The 21,986-nt window shown below is 38.2% G+C and overlaps 1 protein-coding gene and 1 pseudogene across 1 annotated transcript; both read right to left on the bottom strand.

Moving 5' to 3' along the window:
- Positions 1–5,930: 5,930 nt before the first annotated feature.
- On the bottom strand, positions 5,931–11,105 carry LOC123948822 (annotated as a pseudogene).
- Positions 11,106–16,264: 5,159 nt separating this feature from the next.
- Positions 16,265–17,221, bottom strand: LOC123949415 (olfactory receptor 143-like). Its single transcript, XM_046016848.1, has one exon. The coding sequence runs from the start codon at positions 17,195–17,197 to the stop codon at positions 16,265–16,267; it is 933 nt and encodes a 310-aa protein (XP_045872804.1). The 5' UTR covers positions 17,198–17,221.
- Positions 17,222–21,986: the final 4,765 nt, after the last annotated feature.

The following is a 21,986-nucleotide window of genomic DNA, read 5'->3' as shown; positions in this document are numbered from 1 at the left end:
ACCTGAGCCTTTCTTCTGAGTCTTGGCTTATTGATTACTTTAATATTTAATTTAAATCCAGGTAGAATCCAAGTTTTTCAGCCATAATTTGTCATGGGAGTTAGCATACATAATACATCAAAGTCTACAAAATATACATTTAAACCATTATCATAAACTGAACAGCTTACAATGAACAAACAAACCTATAAACAGAGTATTCCAGGTCCCAGAGCCCTCTGTGTGTCCCTAGTCCTCCCATTCTCCACCACGATACTGACACAATCATGCCCCAGCTTTTGTTCACAGCTTCATCTCTTAAGTGGGCCCCCATGTTGCTCCATGTCCAGCCAGAAGAAGGATGAAGAGAATGGGGAAATGATCATTATAGTCTACCCTGATGTGTTTCCACATATTGTGGAGGCCAATATAAAATAAGAATATACTCACACATTCTAAATTAGGCAACAGAGCTTCCGAATATAAAGTGGGAAAGATACTCTCTCCACAATTTGCTTAGATTAGCATGTTGCTTTCATTTGTGTTCTGAGACTTTTTATTCACGGAAACCATTTTCATGTTTCATGGATATTTTTAAATATAGTACATTAGCAATAATAATAAAAATAGTAAGCTGGTATATGTAGAATCAAAACACCAAGTCCTAGTCTCAGCTCCAACAGTTACAAGTTGTAATCTGAAATCATGAAAACATCTGAGCATCAATTTCATCAACAAGGAAATGAAACTAAGCTTCTCTCTACTCTTTATCTCACTTGATTTTCCTTTAAAATATAAGAACTGACAGAGGTGACAGAGCAGAAAAACTAAAACACATTAAGAGCAATTGTAACACCTGCACATCTCGATATTAATATTTGAATGGGCTCATTTAATTTTATGTCAGAGACAGAGGCTCCCCAGTCTTTTTGATGCCCCCAGCCATTGTACTCACTGAAGAAGATGAGAGTCTTCCCTGCAGAAAGTAAAACTTCACACTGGGTGTGATTTTCATGTTTAAAGGTACATATTTTATACAATTGAGCTCTGCAGATAAACCCACTTCTTCACCTGGTGGTCAGCTGATAACACAATGACATGCCCCAGTGCACAAAGAAAAACCAACTTATGCCAGACTCAGAGAAAAATACCATGGGTGTCTCCCAACATGGATATCAATTCACAAAATCAATTTCAGAAGTAATTTTGATCATATAGAATTGAAATTATAATCTATCTACTCTGTTGTATTATGAAAACCTACATTTACATCATTCTCTTACTGTGCCCTATTTATATTTGAGACATATACCCCAATGCCGCACATTGCTAGGTACTCAGAGGTACAAAATGCTGTGTGTCTGTGTGTGTGTGTGTGTACACATATGTCTGTGCACATGTATGTGTGTTACATTGAACAAGCAAATGATTACAACAATAACCACTTCCTTTCCTCAATTCAGTGAGTACATCCTGGTCAGCTCCTCTTCTCAAGAGTGGGTTCCATATCATACAATCAAAGTTGGGCAGTAATCTCATAAAATAAAAGACTTAAAGATTGTGTGTGTGTGCGTGTTGAAGGAGGCAGTGTCAGGAGGAGTGGATAAGGAGGTTCAATAAATTTAGGGGTTCAGCAATTAAAAGGACATGGAACTCAGAACCCCTTATTCTTCTGCTATTCATGACACTTGAACCTCAGTGAACTTGATCATGCCCATTCCAAGCCTGATCTGAGCAACACCAGCAACACCAGCAGCTCAATTATAGAAAGTTTACATGAGGGCGCCTGGGTAGCTCAGTGGATTAAAACCTCTGCCTTTGGCTCAGGTAGTAGAGTCCTGGGATGGAACCCTGTATCTGGCTCTCTGCTCAGCGGGGAGCCTGCTTCCCTCCACCCCCTCTCTGCCTGCCTCTTTGCCTACTTGTGATCTCTGTCTGTCAAATAAATAAATAAATAAATAAAAATCTTAAAAAGAAAGAAAGAAAGTTTACATGAAACAAGTTCAGAATGTAATCAGCTTTGCTTCTGGTCCTTAAGTAGGAGGATCATTTTTTTGTATTATTATTATTGACCAGAAAGTCCAAGCTTTCACACTGATTCAGAGATAGTCTGTCCTAGGACAGGTACAGACCAATCCCATGATTTCCCTGCTTGACTCCTAGCTGGGACAATTTCAATAGATTCATACTTCCTCTCCTAACTTCTTTTATGGCCATTCACATAACACAAAAAAGCAAAAACCATAGGGGATATTCTATGTTGTATGTATAACACACCTGACTTGATTCTCCTCCTTTTGAAAAAAGTCCCAAACATATACAGTGCTTAAATCACTAACCAGAAAGCTGTCAGCTGAGTTGCTTTTTTTGAAAACTTTGTAAATCTTACATTTATAAACTGTTTTTATAACTTTGCAACCATTTTAATGAATTTTCCCCCAAATAATGTGAGAAAATGGAATTAAGTTCAAAAGCTTATTCTTTCTGCAGTAAAGAAATTATCATTTCTGAAAGTTTTTTTCTGAAATTGAAGCAGATTTCATTTGAATTTTGAGGCTTCTCAAATGAAAGATTAGTGACCAGGGTTAACATATACTTTTAGGTATCTTAAATAATGATAAACAACAAAGTGGATGCACCTTTGAGATGTCTATAAGGGTCCCTGAATAGCACAAAAATTATTTACATACTGACACACCTTTTTCAATAAGGAATACCATTTCATCAAAACAGAGCCTGGGGGTGGGTATTAAGGAGGGCATGTGTTACAAGGAGCACTGGCTTTGGTGCATAAACAATGAATCTTGGAACACTGAAAAGACAAAATTAAGTTAAAAAAAAAACAGACACTAAGTAAAAGAAAAACAAAATTAAAAATTACAACAAAAGTCAACTATTTGTATAAACAGAACTTGTCAAATGAAAATCACGCATGTTGATATGGAGGTCAGGGGATATGGTGTGGCAGGTCATTTAAAACAGTAAATAAAATAAATAAAAAAAGGGAAAAAAACAGTAAATCAATAACTGTGATGACAGATCGTAACTACATTTTTCATGGGGAGCATTTGGTTGTGTATATAAATGTCAGATCACTATGTGGTACATGTGAAACTAATAGAATATTGTATGTCAACTATACTTCAATTAAAAATTAATTTTTAAAATAAATCATAAATAAGTCAAACATCTAAAACACAAACAAGACAACAAACAAGTTATGCTAAATTTCACAATAGCTAAATCTTGAGTGGAAATCAGAGAAGTGGTAAAATACTAAGTATTATTAAAGTTATCTTAGAAATATTTAATGAATCTTGGAACACTGAAAAAATAAAAGAAAATTTAAAATAATGAGATAAAAAGTAAAAAAAGAAATATTTAAATCATAACTTAAGGATTAAACTTTTTTTTGTTTCAAGCTTTTATTTATATTCTAGTTAGTTAACAAATACTGTAGTATTGGTTTCAAGAATATAATTTAGGATTAAGGACTTTTAGAGTAGTCATCAATTTGTGTTTGTCAAAAGAAAAATAATCCAACATCCTGCTGAAGAAAGGAAACTGTCCCAATTTGACTTATCCACCAAATGTTTCTTTTACGTTGTCATTCCTCTCCCAGCTGCCATTTCAGGGTTTTTGTAACTTAAAATCCATAGAGGAGTTGCACACGGAAGTCAAAAAACAGGCGTGATTTAGCTGTTTCCAGGTCCTCCGGCCCTGCTACTTTACCTGTTTATTTTTTTTATTGTATTCATGTAGCCACCATATAGTACATAACTAGATTTTGATACAGTGTTCAATGGTTCATTATTTACACCCAGTGCTCATCACAACACGGGCCCTCCTTAATACCCATCACCTGGTTTAAATATCAAATGACTTGTGCTTTTATCCTATCCAGAGCAATCCTGTGGTCCCCATAACATTTCTAGAGCCTTCCAGAAAGGAAGAGTCACAAAAAGAGATGTCTTTTCTCCATCATTTGCTTCCTAAATCCCTTCATCTTGACTTGAATTTTGAATACCAAACTCTATTTAAGCTCCTGTCCTCTGTGTTAATGGTTCCTCATAAATGTGGACACCAATCTGGCCTTTTGGCCTTCATTCCCTAATGTAGGATCATTGTGCATTGTAAGTTTTATCACAGCTGTATAGACACGGGGCGGGGTTGGGGAAAACTGCAGTACTCTGGAGAGCAGGAGACAAAGTCAGATGAAAGGTGGTTTTAAACCTCATAGTCCTTTCTTACAGGGAGATTTCTTTATTGTCCATGTGGTTTTTGGGTCCTGGCCTAATGTTTGTTGCTGGGTTCCTTTCTCTCCCATGCCCTTGTCTCTGAATTACTAGTACTTGAAAACATTCTAAAATATTTTTTAATTAATTTGCAAAAAGCTCCCTGTTTCAGTCAATCATCTCTCAACTAGCTTAATAGGACTTCTCTTGGACAAGAAAAATAACTATCACACTATTTTCCTAAAGCAACCATTACCCTGAGGGATATTCATGTGTAAGCCAACAAAGCACAGACAACTTTCAAAAAAAAAAAATGTTCTCATATTTTAGGATTATTGAAATAAACTAAAAATAAAAATAATAAAATTAAGTAGACAATATTTGAAAGAGCAGTAGACTTAATCAGGAGGTTACACTTTATCTAGATGTTCCCGTAATAAGCTATATGACATAATTCATTAACTTTTCCCAGCTTCACTATCACGTCTATGCAATAAATGTATATTGAGGATCACTCATGTGTCCTATGGTAAATATGAAACCCTGCCAAAAGGTGCTTAACATGCAGCATTTAGCTGGAAAGTGGATTATATTTAATGGGTGTTTTGGAATCTGCCATATCTGTGAAGCAGTGACATTTCAAGGAGAAACATTATAGGCCAGGTAAGTGTATAGACAGGAGTAGAGATACCTGATTCTGATTCCAATAGCGCAGTATAAGAAACCTCCCATGGCTACAAGATCACTGTACTGTTACTTTACATGATCATTTACAGAACTGTTTATCCTTTCCAAGAGGAAAAATCAAATTCCATAATGACAATGTAAAAATCACAAATAAATTTATTCATTAATGTTATTTGTAAATGGTTAAAGAGGTAAAAAGGAGAAGACATTGTGAAAATGATGAGGAAGGAAGATCTTCTATCAAGAAATTGGAAACAAACTGGGCTCTCTGCTCCTCCCTGTATGACACACAGCCACATCTTCTGGTGCAGTGACAGCGCAATCCCAAAGACAAGATGGTAAAGGTTGGAGTAAGTATATTTGGTGATATTGGGCACCTGGTCACCAAGGCTGCTTTTAACTGTAACAAAGTGGATGCTGTTGCTGTCAAGGACACCTTCATTGACCTCAACTACATGACCTACATGTTCCAGTATGATTCCATCCATGGCAAACTCAAAGGCACTGTCAAGGCAGAGAATATGTAACTTGTCATCAATGCAAAGCCCACCTTCATCTTCCAGGAGCAAGATCCCACCTACATCAAATGGGGTGATGCTGCTGCTGAGTATGCTGTGGAGTCCAATGCAAAAGTCTGTGCCTTACATGAAGCTGGAGCCAAGAAGATCAGCATCTTCATCCTTGGGCTGAATAGGAAGCTCAGTGGCATTGGCCTTCCATGTCCCCACCCCGAAAGTGTCAGTAATGGATCTGAGCTGCTGCCTGGAAAAAGCTGTCAACTACTACGACATCAAGAAGCCAGTGAAGCAGGCATCAGAGGACCCCCTCAAGAGCTTCCTGGGCTTCACTGAGGATCAGATAGTCACTTGCAACGTTAAAAATGACACCAAATCTTCCACCTTTGATGCTGGGGCTGGGGTTGTCTTCAATGACCACTTAGTGAAGTTCATATTCTAGTATGGTAATGAATTTGGCTACAGCAACATGTTGGTGAAATTTATGGGCTATATGGCTCTCAAGGAATAGAGTCTACTGGACCAAAAGACCTAGTCAGAACAAGAAGAAAGAGGCTCTCAGCTGGTGGGGAGTACATGCCCTAACACACTGAGAATTTCCACACCTCTAGACAGTTTCCATCCCAGAATCTCTGAAGTAGAGGGGGGAATTGTGGAGCCCTACTTGTCACTCTATCCACCAAAAAATATTAGAAACAAACTGACAGAAAAATAAAATTTCCGTAATGGTGGTAACAAACTTACAGGATATGAAAACTCCCACCTAAACTATTCTGACAAAAGAAATCGAACATACCAGTCCTGTAACTATACCCACATGCAGTGATTCTGATCAAAACATTCTCCTACTGGGGCGCCTGGGTGGCTCAGTGGGTTAAAGCCTCTGCCTTCAGCTCAGGTCATGATCCCAGGGTCCTGGGATCGAGCCCCGCATGGGGCTCTCTGCTCAGCAGGGAGCCTGCTTCCCTTCCTCTCTCTCTGTCTGCCTCTCTGCCTACCTGTGATCTCTGGCTGTCAAATAAATAAATAAAATCTTTAAAAAAAAAAAAAACATTCTCCTACTCTGGGTTTTTCTCAGAGCAAGTTTAATGTCTTTGTTTCTCAAGCTATAAATGAAGGGGTTTATCAAGGGAACCACATTGGTATAAAAGAGAGAAGAGAGTTTTCCCTTACCCATCGACCCAACAGAAGATGGCTTAAGATACACAAATGAGCCAGATCCAAAATAGAAACAGCAATTATGTGGGAGCTGCACGTGCTGAAGGCTTTGGACCTGCCCTCAGTGGAGCTGATGCGCAGGATGCTGGACAGGATGAAACCATAAGAGACAAAGATGGTGACACTGGGCACAATCACATTGATGTCCACCACAATGAAAATCACCAGCTCATTGACATAGGTGCTGGTGCAGGAGAGCTGGAAAAGAGGGAGGATGTCACACAAATAATGGTTGATGGTGTTTGCATCACAGGTCAGTCTCAGCACGCATCCTATGTGAGCCCTGGCACCTGAAAATGCCATCAAATATGAACCAAGCATAAGGCTGGAACACACTTTGGGGGACATGGCAACATTACATAAGAGTGGGTTACAGATGGCCACATAGCGATCATAGGCCATTGATGTCAGCACGTAAGCTTCAGAAATAGCAAAGAAACAGAAAAAGTAAAACTGGGTCATGCATCCCCTGTAGAAGATAATATTCCTCTTCGATGTGAAGTTAATCAGCATTTTGGGTGTAAACACAGAAGAATAACAGAGGTCTATGAAGGACAAATTGAAGAGGAAAAAGTACATGGGGGTGTGGAGGTGTGAATTCAGCATGATTAGATTTACCAAGCCCAAATTTCCCAACACAGTGACCACATACATGAGTAGAAACAAGCCAAACGGGGGGCCAGAGATCTGGTAGGTCTGTTAACCCCACCAGGATGAATTCAGTCACAAAAGAGGAGGAGTTTGTAGGAGCCACTCTTCTCCAAGGGGATCTGTGAGTATAGAGAAACAGGATTACATTAGAGAAAAAGCCAGCTCTTCCCAAAGTATTTTGAACTACAAAAGGGAATATATACTGGGAATATCTGAGGGCTGAGATTAACCAAATCTGGACCCAGAAAATCTGCCTTTACCTCTATCATGATACTGGGAAACACTAACTCTCCCCTTCTTTAGAGGTTTATAAGCTAAACAGAACCAATACGACACAATTTAGCCTAGGAAGGGAAGTCTAGTCCTACCATAGACAAACATGATCACTGGAAAAATGAAAGGAGAAGGAAGACATAGGATAGACCAAGGCACAATTGTCCTTCTCTAGACTCACCATCTCTTCCTTCACTTCAGCCTCCCATCAAGTAAAAATGCAGGCAAAGATCCTCTATCCTGCTACTGTTCTCTAATGCACATTAGACTTGGGGGGTAGGGACTAAGAACATTGTTTCCCACCCAAAATTAAGGAACTAGAGTCTAGGACAGGTTCCATGTCCCAGAATAAAAGCCATAAATCCAGAAGAGTGAGAGTTCCATCCACGGAAAGGGAACTTACTGACAGAGATATTGTACCCCTGCACCCCTGAACTCTCTTAACATCCCCTGATTTCCCCTTGATCAAATTCCTCCTCACTTGAATCTCAGAAGTGCAAAAAACTAAAAAGAACGTTACATAATATTGATCTCCGGATTTCCATCTCATAACAAGAGGGACATTCATAAATGAAATTCAAGAACTCACCCTCCTTAGATCACAATATCTCAGTACTCCCTTATCATTGTCTTTACCCCTGTTGTCCTGGAAGGGCAATTTCAGGTTCTGAGGTTTTGGTCCCTTTGTTCTAAAAGGATGTTACATACACTTAATTTCAGGTATGCCCCCAGAAACCTTTCCAAACTGCAGGTCATATTTTCTGATTATGACTTTGAGTTCTCTCAAGAAGCAGAGGAAAATAGTCTTTATCTCATTCGCCACTTGATAACATACAGATAACTGAATGTGAGTTTAATGATTCAATGTACCTGGTTATAAACAGAGCAGAAGCCAGCTTAGTCTCTTCCCTCTTGGGATTAGATTCGTTGTGGAAAAGGAAATAAGAGGATTGTATTTACACCCTAGACCATGCATCTGTCTTTAGTTCTTTAGGGACTCCAAATTTACTCAAGGTTTTTCATCACTCTAGGGATTGTCCATTTCCCAAGATGGGGCCAAAAATGAACTCCCATCTCCCTGTCATCTTCATCTCTGGATGGAATTCTACTATATTGTTTATTTCCCTCTTTCTTCCCATACACTAAATGGAAATTTTTCTGCAAGGATTCTGCCTCCAGGATTCTTTATTACTTTATCTGAAGGAAACTCCTTTTTCAAAAGGGTGCATCTACATCAATTGTCTCTTTCCTGAGATATCTCTAAAATAATGTGCCATGTCATATATTCCTTCTAAAGTTTTTACTCCTAAACATCTATTGGAAATGTGTACCAGACCATTCTCCTGGGTTTTATGTAATATTTCAGTAAGAGGTCATCTATTTCTTCTCATCACACACACACAAAATAATAGGAGCTACAGAGTTAGAGAGTGTGTGTATGAATCCTACCTTCACTATTACTTATAAAACCCAGGCAAATTACTTAATTTATTTTTTCCTCTGATTTACCATTGTAAAATAGGAATGGTAAAAATAGTACCACTTTCATTTGATTGTTATAATGGTGGTAAGTAAAATGGCTAGAACAGTGCCTGTCCCATGATAAACAGTCAACTAAGGTTAGCTGTCTTTATACAGGTTCTCATAAATTTGAAGAGATCCCATTCACTGGACATTTTCCCCTTTAATTGCTCTGTGCTCCAATAAATTGTAAGTTCTATAAAAATAAGGATCATTTTATCTAATTTATTTCTTAAGTGTACATAATGTACATACTAGGAGGTCCATAAATATTTTTGAAAATGATGTGGTTCTCTGGTTGCAAACCTTTGGAATATTTCCACATATCCCACATGCTAAGCAATAGAGTCTACAACCACAATGACCTCCACCCCTTTCCTCAACCACCACACAAATTCAGGAAGTTTTTAGGTTTTAACTCTACTAATGAACTATAGTGGCTCCTTCTTTTTTTTTTTTTTTACCATCTAAACTGCTGCTAGAATGAGCTCTGAAAGCTCAGATTTGTCATTCCCTAGTTCAAGAGGTTTCAGTCAATCTCCATTATCTGGGGCAACGGAAAATTTGTCATTCGATCTCAGTATAACTAAAAAAAGAAATTGAGTCAAAGTTTTTTTTTTCTTTTTCATCTTTACAGGGTGTAATTTTAAACTAATAGTGTGTGTGTGTGTGTGTGTGCGTGTGTGTGTGTGTGTGTGTATGCACGTATTGGGCTCCCTGGTAGGCAGGAAGGCTGCTTCTCCTTCTCTTACTCCCTCTGGTTGTGTTCCCTCTCTCTCACTGTGTCTCCCTCTGTCAAATAAATAAATAAAATTTTTAAATAAAAATACTGTAAAAATAATAATACATATATGCACATGTATATGCATATATATATATAAAGATTTTATTTATTTATTTGACAGAGAGAGAGCGTGAGAAAGAAAGCACAAGGAGGGGAGCAGTAGAATGAGAGAGAGAAGCAGACTCCCCACTGAGCACAGAGCCAGACTCAGGCCTGATCTCAGGAGATTGAGATCATGACCTGAGCTGAAGGCAGCTGCTTAACTGACTGAGCCATCCAGGCGCCCCATAATTTTATATATTTAAGATACGTGACTTGATTTTTATATTTGTAAACATTGTCAAATCATCATCACAATCAAGTTAAAGTATCTATCACCTTACATAGTTACCTTTATTTTTCTCTTTTTTCTTATTATTTTATTTTAATATTTAATATAATACTTAATATTATATTATTAAATTATTAAATATGAGTATAATATTAATAATTAATTAATATTATATTATATTATTATATTATATTGTTATATTAGTCACCATACAGTACATCATTAGTTTTGTTTTGTTTTTTAAGAAATTTTTTATTTATTTATTTGACAGAAAGAGACACAGAGAGGGAGAGAACTGAGGCAGGAAGAGTGGGAGAGGGAGAAGCAGGCCTCTTGAGGAGCAGGGAGCACAATGTGGCCTCGATCCCAGGACTCTGGGATCATGACCTAAGCCGAAGGCAGACGCTTTACAACTAAGCCACCCAGGTACCCACATCATTAGTTTTTGATGTAGGGTTTCATGATCCATTGTTTGCATATAGCACCCAGTGTTCTGTGCAATCCAGGCCCTCCTCAATACCCTTCACCAAGCTCACCCTTTATTTTATAGTGTGAATATTTCAGATCTGCTCTCTTAGCAAATTTAAAGTATGCAATAAAGTATTGTTAACTGTAGTGACATTGGTGTACATTAAATCTCCAGAACTTATTCTTCTTACACAAAGGAAACTTGTACAGTTTGACCAACACTGTGCAAGGATTTCTTTTTTTCTGAAAACTCACCAATGCCTGTTATCTATTACCTTTTTGATAATAGCCATTCTATCAGACATGCGGTGGTATCTCCCTGTTGTTTGCATCTGCATATCCCTGGTGATTCGTGGTATTGAGCATCTTTTCACATACTTGTTGGCCGCATAGGTGCTTTGTTTGGAGAAATGTGTATTCTGGTCCTTTGCCCACTTTTTCATAGAGTCATTTCTTTTGTGTTGTTATTATTACTGAGTTTTAGGTGTTCCTTGCTTATTTTGGATATAACTTTTTAACAGATATATGGTTTACAAGTATTTCCTCCTATTCCATAGGTTGTCCTTTCATTTTGTTGATTTTTTATTTTGCTCTGAAGAAGATTTTTATTGGACATAATCCCACTTATCTGAATCTTTGCTTCTGTTGCCTTTGTTATGGTGTCATATCCAAAAAAAATCTTCCATCTTATGCAAGAATTAATTGTGGTTTTCTTTTTTTTAATTTTTATTATTTTAATTATTTTTTATTTCTTTTCAGCATAACAGTATTCATTGTTTTTGCACCACACCCAGTGCTCCATGCAATACATGCCCTCCCTATTACCCACCACCAGTTCCCCAACGTCCCACCCCTGGCCCCTTCAAAACCCTCAGGTTGTTATTAAGAGTCCATAGTCTCTCAGGGTTCATCTCCCCTTCCAATTTCCCTCAACTCCCTTCTCCTCTCCATCTCCCTACGTCCTCCATGTTATTAGTTATTTCCACAAATACTCTCTTTGCTTGACTTGTTTCACTCAGCATAATCTCTTCCAGTCCCGTCCATGATGCTACAAAAGTTGGGTATTCATCCTTTCTGAGGGAAGCATAATACTCCATAGTGTATAAAGACCACATCATCCTTATCCATTCGTCTGCTGAAGGGCATCTTGGTTCTTTCCAAAGTTTGGCGACCGTGGCCATTGATGCTATAAACATTAGGGTACAGATGGCCCTTCTTTTCACGACATCTGTATCTTTGGAGTAAATACTAATTGTGGTTTTCTTATGTTTTCCATTGGTCTCTCTGTTTATCTTTGTGCAATACTACACTCCTTTGATTAATGCAGATTTTATAAGTTTTACAACCAGGAAATATGAGTCTTCCTGTTTTGCTCCTTTTTAAGATTGTTTTTGGCTGTTCAGGGTCCTTGACTTTCCATATGAATTTTAGGATGGGTTATTCTCTTTCTGCAAAAAAGAAATCATTGGAATTTTGATTTGGATGTATTGAATCTGTAGATCACTCTGGGTAGTATCAACATCTTAACAATAGTTAAGTCTTCCAATCCATGATCTATATGAATTTTAGGATGGGTTATTCTATTTCTGCAAAAAAGATATCATTGGAATTTTGATTTGGAACGTATTGAATCTGTAGATCACTCTGGGTAGTATCAACATCTTAACAATAGTTAAGTCTTTCAATCCATGATCATAGAGTATGCTTCCATTTATTTATGTCTTCTGTATATTTTCTTTCAGCAATGTTTTTTCATTTTCATTTTACAAGTCTTTTATCTCCTTGGTTAAGTATTTTATTCTATTTGATGTTGCTATAAATGGAACTTAATTATAAATCCTTAATTTCCCTTAAGGATTGTTTGTTTTTAGTGTATATAAAGGCATCTGATCTTTGTGTGTTGACTTTGTATCCTGTTACTTTTCTAAGTTCTTTTGTGCTTTTAATTTTTGTTGACTCTTTAGAATATTCTACACGTAAGATCCTAACCTTTGAGAAGTGAGGTATTTTTTTTCTTCTTCCTTTCCAAGTTAGAAATTTATTTATTTCTAATTCTTGCCTAATGTCCTGACTAGAAATTCTAGGGCTGTGTTGAATAGAGGCTGTGAGAGTGAGGGTCCTTCCCCTGACCCTGAACTTTGAGAAAGAGCTCCCAGATTTCAAGCACAGGTTTTATTCTGTTAAGGTATTTCCTTCTAGTCTTACCTGTTGAAAATTTTTATCATGAAAGGATGTTGAATTTAATCTTTTCTTAATCAATTGGCATGATTGTGTGTGTGCGTATTTCCTTCATTTTATTTATGTGGTATGTTACTTCAATTGGTTTCATATGTTGAACTACCCTTGCATTCCAGTAATAATCTCACTTTTTATAATCCATTAAATATGCTGCTGTATTTCATATGCTATATTTTGTTGAGGACGTTTGCATTAATATTCATTAAGGGTATTGGTCTACAGATGTCAACTCTTGTAGTGTCTCTGTCTGCCTTTGGTATTGGGGTAATGATGCCCTCAAAGACTGAGTTATGAACTGTACCATATTTTCACATTTATGAAAAAGCTTGAGAAAGACTGATGTTAGTTATTCCTTAAATGTTAGGTAGAATTGACAAGTGAAGTCATGAGGTCAAGGACTTTTCTTTACTGGTAGATTTTTAGTTATTGATTCAATGTCCTTACTAGTCATAAGCTATTCAAATTTTCTATTTCTTCATGATTTAGTCATGGTAGGCTTTGAATCTCCAGGAATTTATGCATTTCTCTATGTTATCTAAATTTTTGGCATATAACTGTTCATAGTACTCCCTTATAATCTTTCTTATTTCAACAGAAGTGGTTATAATATCCATATCTTCATTTCTGAGTTTTGACATTTTTTAAAAGTTTTAAACTATATGAAAAATGTCCTACATAATCAAGAGTTGAGAGCATGTTATAATTTACTATCCAGACCCCTTCACCAGGTTTCAAAAACTATCATTTCATGGTTAATCCTGTTTACCTCTACCATCATTACTCAACCCCCTCCCCAACTGGGTTATTTAGAAGAAAATTCCAGATATCATATTTTAGTATGCATTTACAAAAGATAAGTATTTATTAAAATTATAATAATTAAATTGCTTTGCACCTAAATTAAAATCATAATGTCTTAATACTTTCAAATGTCCAATCAATAGCTCAATTTCCCGGATTGTGGACAAGGATTTTAACACAGATTCACATTAAAAATGTAAGATACAATCCAAAAATACAATTATCATATGATCTCTCTGATATGAGAAATTTGAAAGGCAGGGCAGGTAGGTTAAAAATGAAACAAGATGGGACCAGGGAGGAAGACAAGCCATAAGAGACTCTTAGGGCGCCTGGGTGGCTCAGTGGGTTATGCCTCTACCTTTGGCTCCGGTCGTGATCTCAGGGTCCCAGGATCGAGTCCCACATCTGGATCTCTGCTGGGCAGGGAGCCTGCTTCCCCTTCTCTCTCTACCTGCTGCTCTGCCTACTTGTGATCTCTAGCCATAAGAGACTCTTAATCTCAAGAAACAAACAGGGTTGTTTGGGGGTTGGGGGGAGGGATAGGGTGGCTGGGCTATGGACATTGGGGAGGCTATGTGCTATGGTGAGCTTTGTGAACTGTGTAAGACTTATGATTCACAGACCTGTACCCCTGAAGCAAATAATACAGTATATGTTAATTTAAAAAAATGTAAGATATAGCCGTGTAATAAAGTTAGCTGATATAGTTGGTCCATTCTGAAAAACTTGCCCTGTGATATCCTTTTATCAATTAAAAATAGACATTTTATTCTCTGTGTAATACACAAAATAAAATTTTGTAGAGCTCTGTTTACTATTGTATTAATTATAAAGAACTCTTTTTCATTGCTTTTTTCCAATTGATAGCAAATTATCTAACAAGCTTGTTAAAGTATACATAATATTCTGAAAAGTGTGACATTTCCCAAACTCCTAAGCCATACTATTCCAGGAAATGATCACAATTAAAAAAAAAAAAAAAAAAAAAGGATTGTGAGGAAACATCTCTTGGTAACTCACCCTGCTTACCCCTACTTTAAGATCAAACTTCTCCAGGGACAGGTGCATTTTTCTAGTTGGGCATCAAAGCCTGTAGATAATCTCTTTTGGATAGGCATCTTGGCTGAAGATGTTATTTCCAGGAAATTACCATTTTCAAACTTGTTCTGGCAAAACTCTCCAGAAGTTCTCTTATTCATTCACAATTCTCCTTTCATCTCTTCCATTTCTTCGTGAGATGAACATATCTTAAAATATTGGGTTCTGCATCATTGGCTGGGTGATCTTGAGCAAGTTGAATAATTATTTCCTCCTCCAAAGAACAGGTTAAAGAGACTTATCTTTTAATATAATTTGTAAAGAATGTGGCACATGTATGGGCCGCAGAATTTATTTGACCAAAGGAAGGAGTCAAATTATATAATGAAAGAATACACCCCAACAGGACAAGGTTTTTGCCATATATTTTTGTTTGTCTTTTGAAAGCAGGTACAGATCTTCCTTTGCCAAAGGGAATCCCTGTTAACACAGACAAAGAATCTTGACATTGCTCATGACACTCTATTCTGTAGTCAATAATATTATTGTGTGATTTTTTTTAAGATTTTTTATTTATTTGACAGACAGAGATCACAAGTAGGCAGAGAGGCAGGCAGAGAGAGAGGAGGAAGCAGGCTCCCTGCTGAGCAGAGAGCCCGACGCGGGACTCGATCCCAGGACCCTGAGATCATGACCCAAGTCGGAGGCAGAGGCGTAACCCACTGAGCCACCCAGGAGCCCTTATTGTGTGGTTTTTAATCACAATCACAATCCATGGGTACATAGACAAGTGGTAGCAATTTCAATTCTATTTATGACAAAATATCAGTTGACCACTCCTGAGTGGCATTCGTTATTAGTGGGGATTGAAGAAGGTGAGCAGAATAGAGTGGCTCATTCATTCCCAAGCATCCTCAAGAATAAAAGAAAGAAGCTAGGTTTAACAGAGTATTCACTTCTTTTACCTATATGGAACTAAAAATCAAGATCAAGAACCATTATTAAAAGAACCCTAAAATTTTCTGCAGGTTTTTTTTTTTACCATTATACTGTGTCCACAATTTTTATCATACCTTCTCTGTTTTAATGCAATTATAATTAATAAAACCCTCAAAACAGGAAAGTGCTCTGTGTAATTGTTTCAGAGAAGGCAAAAAAGAAAAAAAAAAGGAAATGAACTAGTAAGACAGCATGGTACTAGATGGCTTACCTTGGATGGGAGAGACAAGAGAAAAAATAACAGGTATACTCTCCTTAGATAGGGGAGGTTATCTTAGTGTCTTCAACTCATATGGGGAATAAAGATCAGTTTGGGTTCATCTTGGAACCAAGGATGACCCTCATGTCCAAGAATAGGCCTACATGTTAACATCAAGTAAGAAGAGAAAAAAGAAATTAAAGTAAAAATCCTGCCAGAAAGACTTTAGAAAGGTAAGGAAAAGGAAAAAGAATAGGAAAAAGAGTATAAGGAAGAGCAGAAAGTGGAGAAAAAGACACAGCAAAGGAGAGATAGAGGTTCTGCTCAGTTTGAAATTCTCTTCAGGGTTTTCCTCAGAGCAAGTTTGATATCTTTGTTCCTGAGACTATAAATGAAAGGGTTGAGCATGGGCACCACATTGGTGTAAAACACTGAGAAAAATTTCCATTGGCCCACAGACCCAGCAGATGACGGTTTGACATGAGTGAGCAACCCAAACCCATAGAACAGACCAACAGTTACTAGGTGGGAGCCACAGGTGCTAAAAGCTTTGGACAAACTCTGAGATGCAGAGATGTGAATGATATTGGAAAGAATCAAAGTATAAGAAATACAGATAATGAGACTAGATATAATGACAACTGTGCCCACAATAACAGAAATCACAAGCTCACTGGCATAGGTGCTGCTGCAGGAGAGCTGGAGGAGGGGGAAGATGTCACACATGTAATGGTTGATGACATTGGAATCACAAAAGATCAGCCTAACCATGCACCCTGTGTGGACCATGGCACCAGCAAACCCCATCACATATGAACCAGACATCAGCAGAGAACAGACCTGAGGAGACATGGTAACTGTGTACATCAGGGGTTTACAGATGGCCACATAGCGATCATAAGCCATGGCTGTCAATACATAGCACTCAGAGTTGATAAAAAAGCAGAAGAAAAATAGCTGAGTCATGCATTCTCTAAAGGAGATGATGTTCTTCTCTAAAATAAAGCTTATCAGCATTTTGGGGGTGAAGACAAATGAATAACAGAGGTCAATAAAGGACAGATTAAAGAGGAAAAAGTACATGGGGGTGTGAAGGTGAGAATTCAGGTAAATTAAATTAATTAAGCTCAAATTTCCCACCACAGTGACCACATAGTTCACCAAAAACAGAAAAAATAGAGGTAGCTGGAGTTCGGGTTGGTCTGTTAATCCCAGAAGGATAAACTCAGTCACAGAGGAGTCATTTTCCACAGCCATTCACTTCAAAGGTATGATCTGCAGGAACACAGGTAGAAGGTAGCATTAACAATGGACCCTCACTCTTTGTCTCCAGAGGGAGAGATGGATCTGCTGGTTTACAAGTACAGGGTTGTCATGCAAGGAATCCAAGAAGCAAGACTTCCTCTGATTATTCCTAATGATTCCTCATTTTCTCCTTTATTCCCACTCATGCAGTTTATGCAGAAAGAATACTGATCTCAAGACCCCCAATGTCTCTGCATGTCATTTCCTCCCTTCTCCCCAGTTTCCATTCAGGATTACAAATGACAAGAATAATAAATTAATAAATTGGTGGTGTTACCCTCATTTTCCTTTTCCTGGAGGCCTCACTCTGCTAGACCTTAAAGCCACTTCTACTCTACAGTCCTGGGGTGTCAAAGTTTCTGTCAAGAGAGGAGACAATATACATCAGCAGAGCCCTCTGTCTTTGACATGCTAAAAGAGGTATTCTGGAGAACAGACCATGATCTGTACTTGAGAATTTGCCCAGAAGTCCTCTTCACTTGCAAGGAGGAAAACAACCTTATATGAGCTCCAAAACAATCAGGTGACTCCAACGGGAATCTATTCCATGACCTGTAGTTCCGAGAAAATTGATTCCTAGCACAGAAAATTATTCTCTCCCTCATTATTTCCTGCCAAGTTAAATGAGTCCACTGAGGGTAGAAATTATTGAACCCATATTCATATCCTGTGTCACAGACCCAACACTGGATCCTTTGAGACTCAATGTTTTGCTAAGTTTATAATTTCACAATAGGAATTCCTAATCCCCAGTGCAGAGGAATGAGTGTCTCCCTTTGTCTCTTCTTTCCACACCCCCTGGAATCTATGCACAGTTCTAAGAGGGAAGTCACTTGCCATTTCTAGCACTTACCTGAAGTCTCTGGGGCGTTAGTAAAACATTAAATCATAGCTTTAGCACTGTCCATGCTTGTGGATTTCATGTCTATAAAAAGATGTTTTAGCAAAGTTGTTAAGGAGTGGGAGTGTTACAGATGCCTGGGTGGCTCAGTTGGTTAAGCGACTGCCTATGGCTCAGGTCATGATCCTGGAGTCTTGGGATCGAGTCCCGCATCAGGCTCCCTGCTCAGTAGGGAGTCTGCATCTCCCTCCGACCTTCTCCCCTCTCATACTCTCTCTCACCCTCTCTAATAAATAAATAAAATCTTAAAAATAAAAGAGTGGGAGTGTTGGAGCTGGGCTTGATGGGTGATGGATATTAAGGAGGGCACATCGATAGGATGAGCTCAGGGTGTTGTATGCACGAGATGAATCACTGAATTCTACTCCTGAAATCAATAAAGTTTAAAGAAAATTTTGAAAAGAAAAAATAATAACTAAATAAATAAAAACTTAAAAAGAGAGAGAGAGGGCCCACAAGTCAAATCTGGACTTGAAAATCCTTAATTGTGAGACTGAAGACAGTGATATAACTTCTCTGGCCCTTGTATGTATATTTTCATATCTATCTAATACCTATGTACAGAAGCAAAATGAGTTTTAAATGAGAAATTTCATAGGGTTGTTGTGGGGATTAAAGGAGTTAAATCATATAAAGTATCAGAAACATGCCTGACACACAAAAGGAGCCTAAGTGTTGGTATCCCTCCCCTGTATCCAATTCATATTCATTATATCAAGATTTTTCAACCTTGGCACTATTGACATTTTGGACTAGATAATTCTTTTTTTTTTTTTTTTTGGAATAGATAATTCTTTTTTTTTTTTTTTGGACTAGATAATTCTTTTTTTTGGACTAGATCTTTTTTTTTTAATTTATTTTTATTTGTTTATTTACAGCATAACAGTGTTCATTGTTTTGGCATCACACCCAGAGCTCCATGCAGTACGTGCCCTCCCTATTACCCACCACCTGATTCCTCAACCTCCCACCCCACCCACTCCCCCGCCCACCGCCGCCCCTTCATAACCCTCTGGTTGTTTTTCAGAGTCCATAGTCTCTCATGGTTCATCTCCGCTTCCAGTTTCCCTCAACTCCCTCTCCTCTCCATCTCCCCATGTCCTCCATGTTATTTGTTATGCTCCACAAATAAGTGAGACCATATGATACTTGACTCTCTCTGCTTGAATTATTTCGCTCAGCATAATTTCTTCCAGTCCCGTCCATGTTGCTACAAAAGTTGGGTATTCGTCCTTTCTGATGGAGGCATAATACTCCATTGTGTATATGGACCACATCTTCCTTATCCATTCATCCGTTGAAGGGCATCTTGGTTCTTTCCACAGTTTGGCGACCATGGCCATTGCTGTAATAAACATTGGGGTACAAATGGCCCTTCTTTTCACTACATCTGTATCTTTGGGGTAAATACCCAGCAGTGCAATTGCAGGGTCATAGGGAAGCTCTATTCTTAATTTCTTCAGGAATCTCCACACTGTTCTCCAAAGTGGCTGCACTAACTTGCATTCCCACCAACAGTGTAAGAGGGTTCCCCTTTCTCCACATCCTCTCCAACACACGTTGTTTCCTCTCTTGCTAATTTTGGCCATTCTAACTTGTGTTAGGTGGTATCTCAATGTTGTTTTAATTTGAATCTCCCTGATGGCTAGTGATGATGAACATTTTTTCATGTGTCTGATGGCCATTTGTATGTCTTCATTAGAGAAGTGTCTGTTCATATCTTCTGCCCATTTTTTGATATGATTATCTTTTTTTTTTTTTGCATTTTTTTTTCCATTTTATTTATTTTTTCAGCGTAACAGTATTCATTCTTTTTGCACAACACCCAGTGCTCCATGCAAAACGTGCCCTCCCCATTACCCACCACCTGTTCCCCCAACCTCCCACCCCTGACCCTTCAAAACCCTCAGGTTGTTTTTCAGAGTCCATAGTCTCTTATGGTTCGCCTCCCCTCCCCAATGTCCATAGCCCGCTCCCCCTCTCCCAATCCCACCTCCCCCCAGCAACCCCCAGTTTGTTTTGTGAGATTAAGAGTCATTTATGGTTTGTCTCCCTCCCAATCCCATCTTGTTTCATTTATTCTTCTCCTATCCCCCTACCCCCCCATGTTGCTTCTCCATATCCTCATATCAGGGAGATCATATGATAGTTGTCTTTCTCCGATTGACTTATTTCACTAAGCATGATACGCTCTAGTTCCATCCACGTCGTCGCAAATGACAAGATTTCATTTCTTTTGATGGCTGCATAGTATTCCATTGTGTATATATACCACATCTTCTTTATCCATTCATCTGTTGATGGACATCTAGGTTCTTTCCATAGTCTGGCTATTGTAGACATTGCTGCTATAAACATTCGGGTACACGTGCCCCTTCGGATCACTATGTTTGTATCTTTAGGGTAAATACCCAGTAGTGCAATTGCTGGGTCATAGGGTAGTTCTATTTTCAACATTTTGAGGAACCTCCATGCTGTTTTCCAGAGTGGTTGCACCAGCTTGCATTCCCACCAACAGTGGAGGAGGGTTCCCCTTTCTCCACATCCTCTCCAGCATCTGTCATTTCCTGACTTGTTAATTTTAGCCATTCTGACTGGTGTGAGGTGATATCTCATTGTGGTTTTGATTTGTATTTCCCTGATGCCGAGTGACGTGGAGCACTTTTTCATGTGTCTGTTGGCCATCTGGATGTCTTCTTTGCAGAAATGTCTGTTCATGTCCTCTGCCCATTTCTTGATTGGATTGTTTGTTCTTTGGGTGTTGAGTTTGCTAAGTTCCTTATAGATTTTGGATACTAGCCCTTTATCTGATATGTCGTTTGCAAATATCTTCTCCCATTCTGTCAGCTGTCTTTTGGTTTTGTTAACTGTTTCCTTTGCTGTGCAAAAGCTTTTGATCTTGATGAAATCCCAATAGTTCATTTTTGCCCTTGCTTCCCTTGCCTTTGCCGTTGTTCCTAGGAAGATGTTGCTGCGGCTGAGGTCGAAGAGGTTGCTGCCTGCATTCTCCTCAAGGATTTGGATGGATTCCTTTCTCACATTGAGGTCCTTCATCCATTTGGAGTCTATTTTCGTGTGTGGTGTAAGGAAGTGGTCCAATTTCATTTTTCTGCATGTGGCTGTCCAATTCTCCCAGCACCATTTATTGAAGAGGCTGTCTTTTTTCCATTGGACATTCTTTCCTGCTTTGTCGAAGATGAGTTGGCCATAGAGTTGAGGGTCGATTTCTGGGCTCTCTATTCTGTTCCACTGATCTATGTGTCTGTTTTTGTGCCAGTACCATGCTGTCTTGATGATGACAGCTTTGTAATAGAGCTTGAAGTCCGGAATTGTGATGCCACCAACTTTGGCTTTGTTCTTCAATATTCCTTTGGCTATTCGAGGTCTTTTCTGGTTCCATATAAATTTTAGGATTATTTGTTCCATTTCTTTGAAAAAAATGGATGGTATTTTGATAGGGATTGCATTAAATGTGTAGATTGCTTTAGGTAGCATAGACATTTTCACAATATTTATTCTTCCAATCCAGGAGCATGGAACATTTTTCCATTTTTTTGTGTCTTCCTCAATTTCTTTCATGAGTACTTTATAATTTTCTGTGTATAGATTCTTAGTCTCTTTGGTTAGGTTTATTCCTAGGTATCTTATAGTTTTGGGTACAATTGTGAATGGGATTGACTCCTTAATTTCTCTTTCTTCAGTCTTGTTGTTGGTGTACAGAAATGCAACTGATTTCTGTGCATTGATTTTATATCCTGACACTTTACTGAATTCCTGTACAAGTTCTAGCAGTTTTGGAGTGGAGTCTTTTGGGTTTTCCACATATAGTATCATATCATC

This window comes from Meles meles, chromosome 8 (genome assembly GCF_922984935.1).
Source record: "Meles meles chromosome 8, mMelMel3.1 paternal haplotype, whole genome shotgun sequence".
In the NCBI taxonomy this organism is placed as follows: Eukaryota; Metazoa; Chordata; class Mammalia; order Carnivora; family Mustelidae; genus Meles; species Meles meles.
Note: the sequence above shows the minus strand (reverse complement) of the source record. Positions and strands in the feature narration are given on the sequence as shown.

Excerpts from the sequence above, each read along its gene's own strand:
- LOC123949415 (XM_046016848.1), bottom strand. The coding sequence starts at position 17,197 with ATGGCTGTGGAAAATGACTCCTCTGTGACTGAGTTTATCCTTCTGGGA.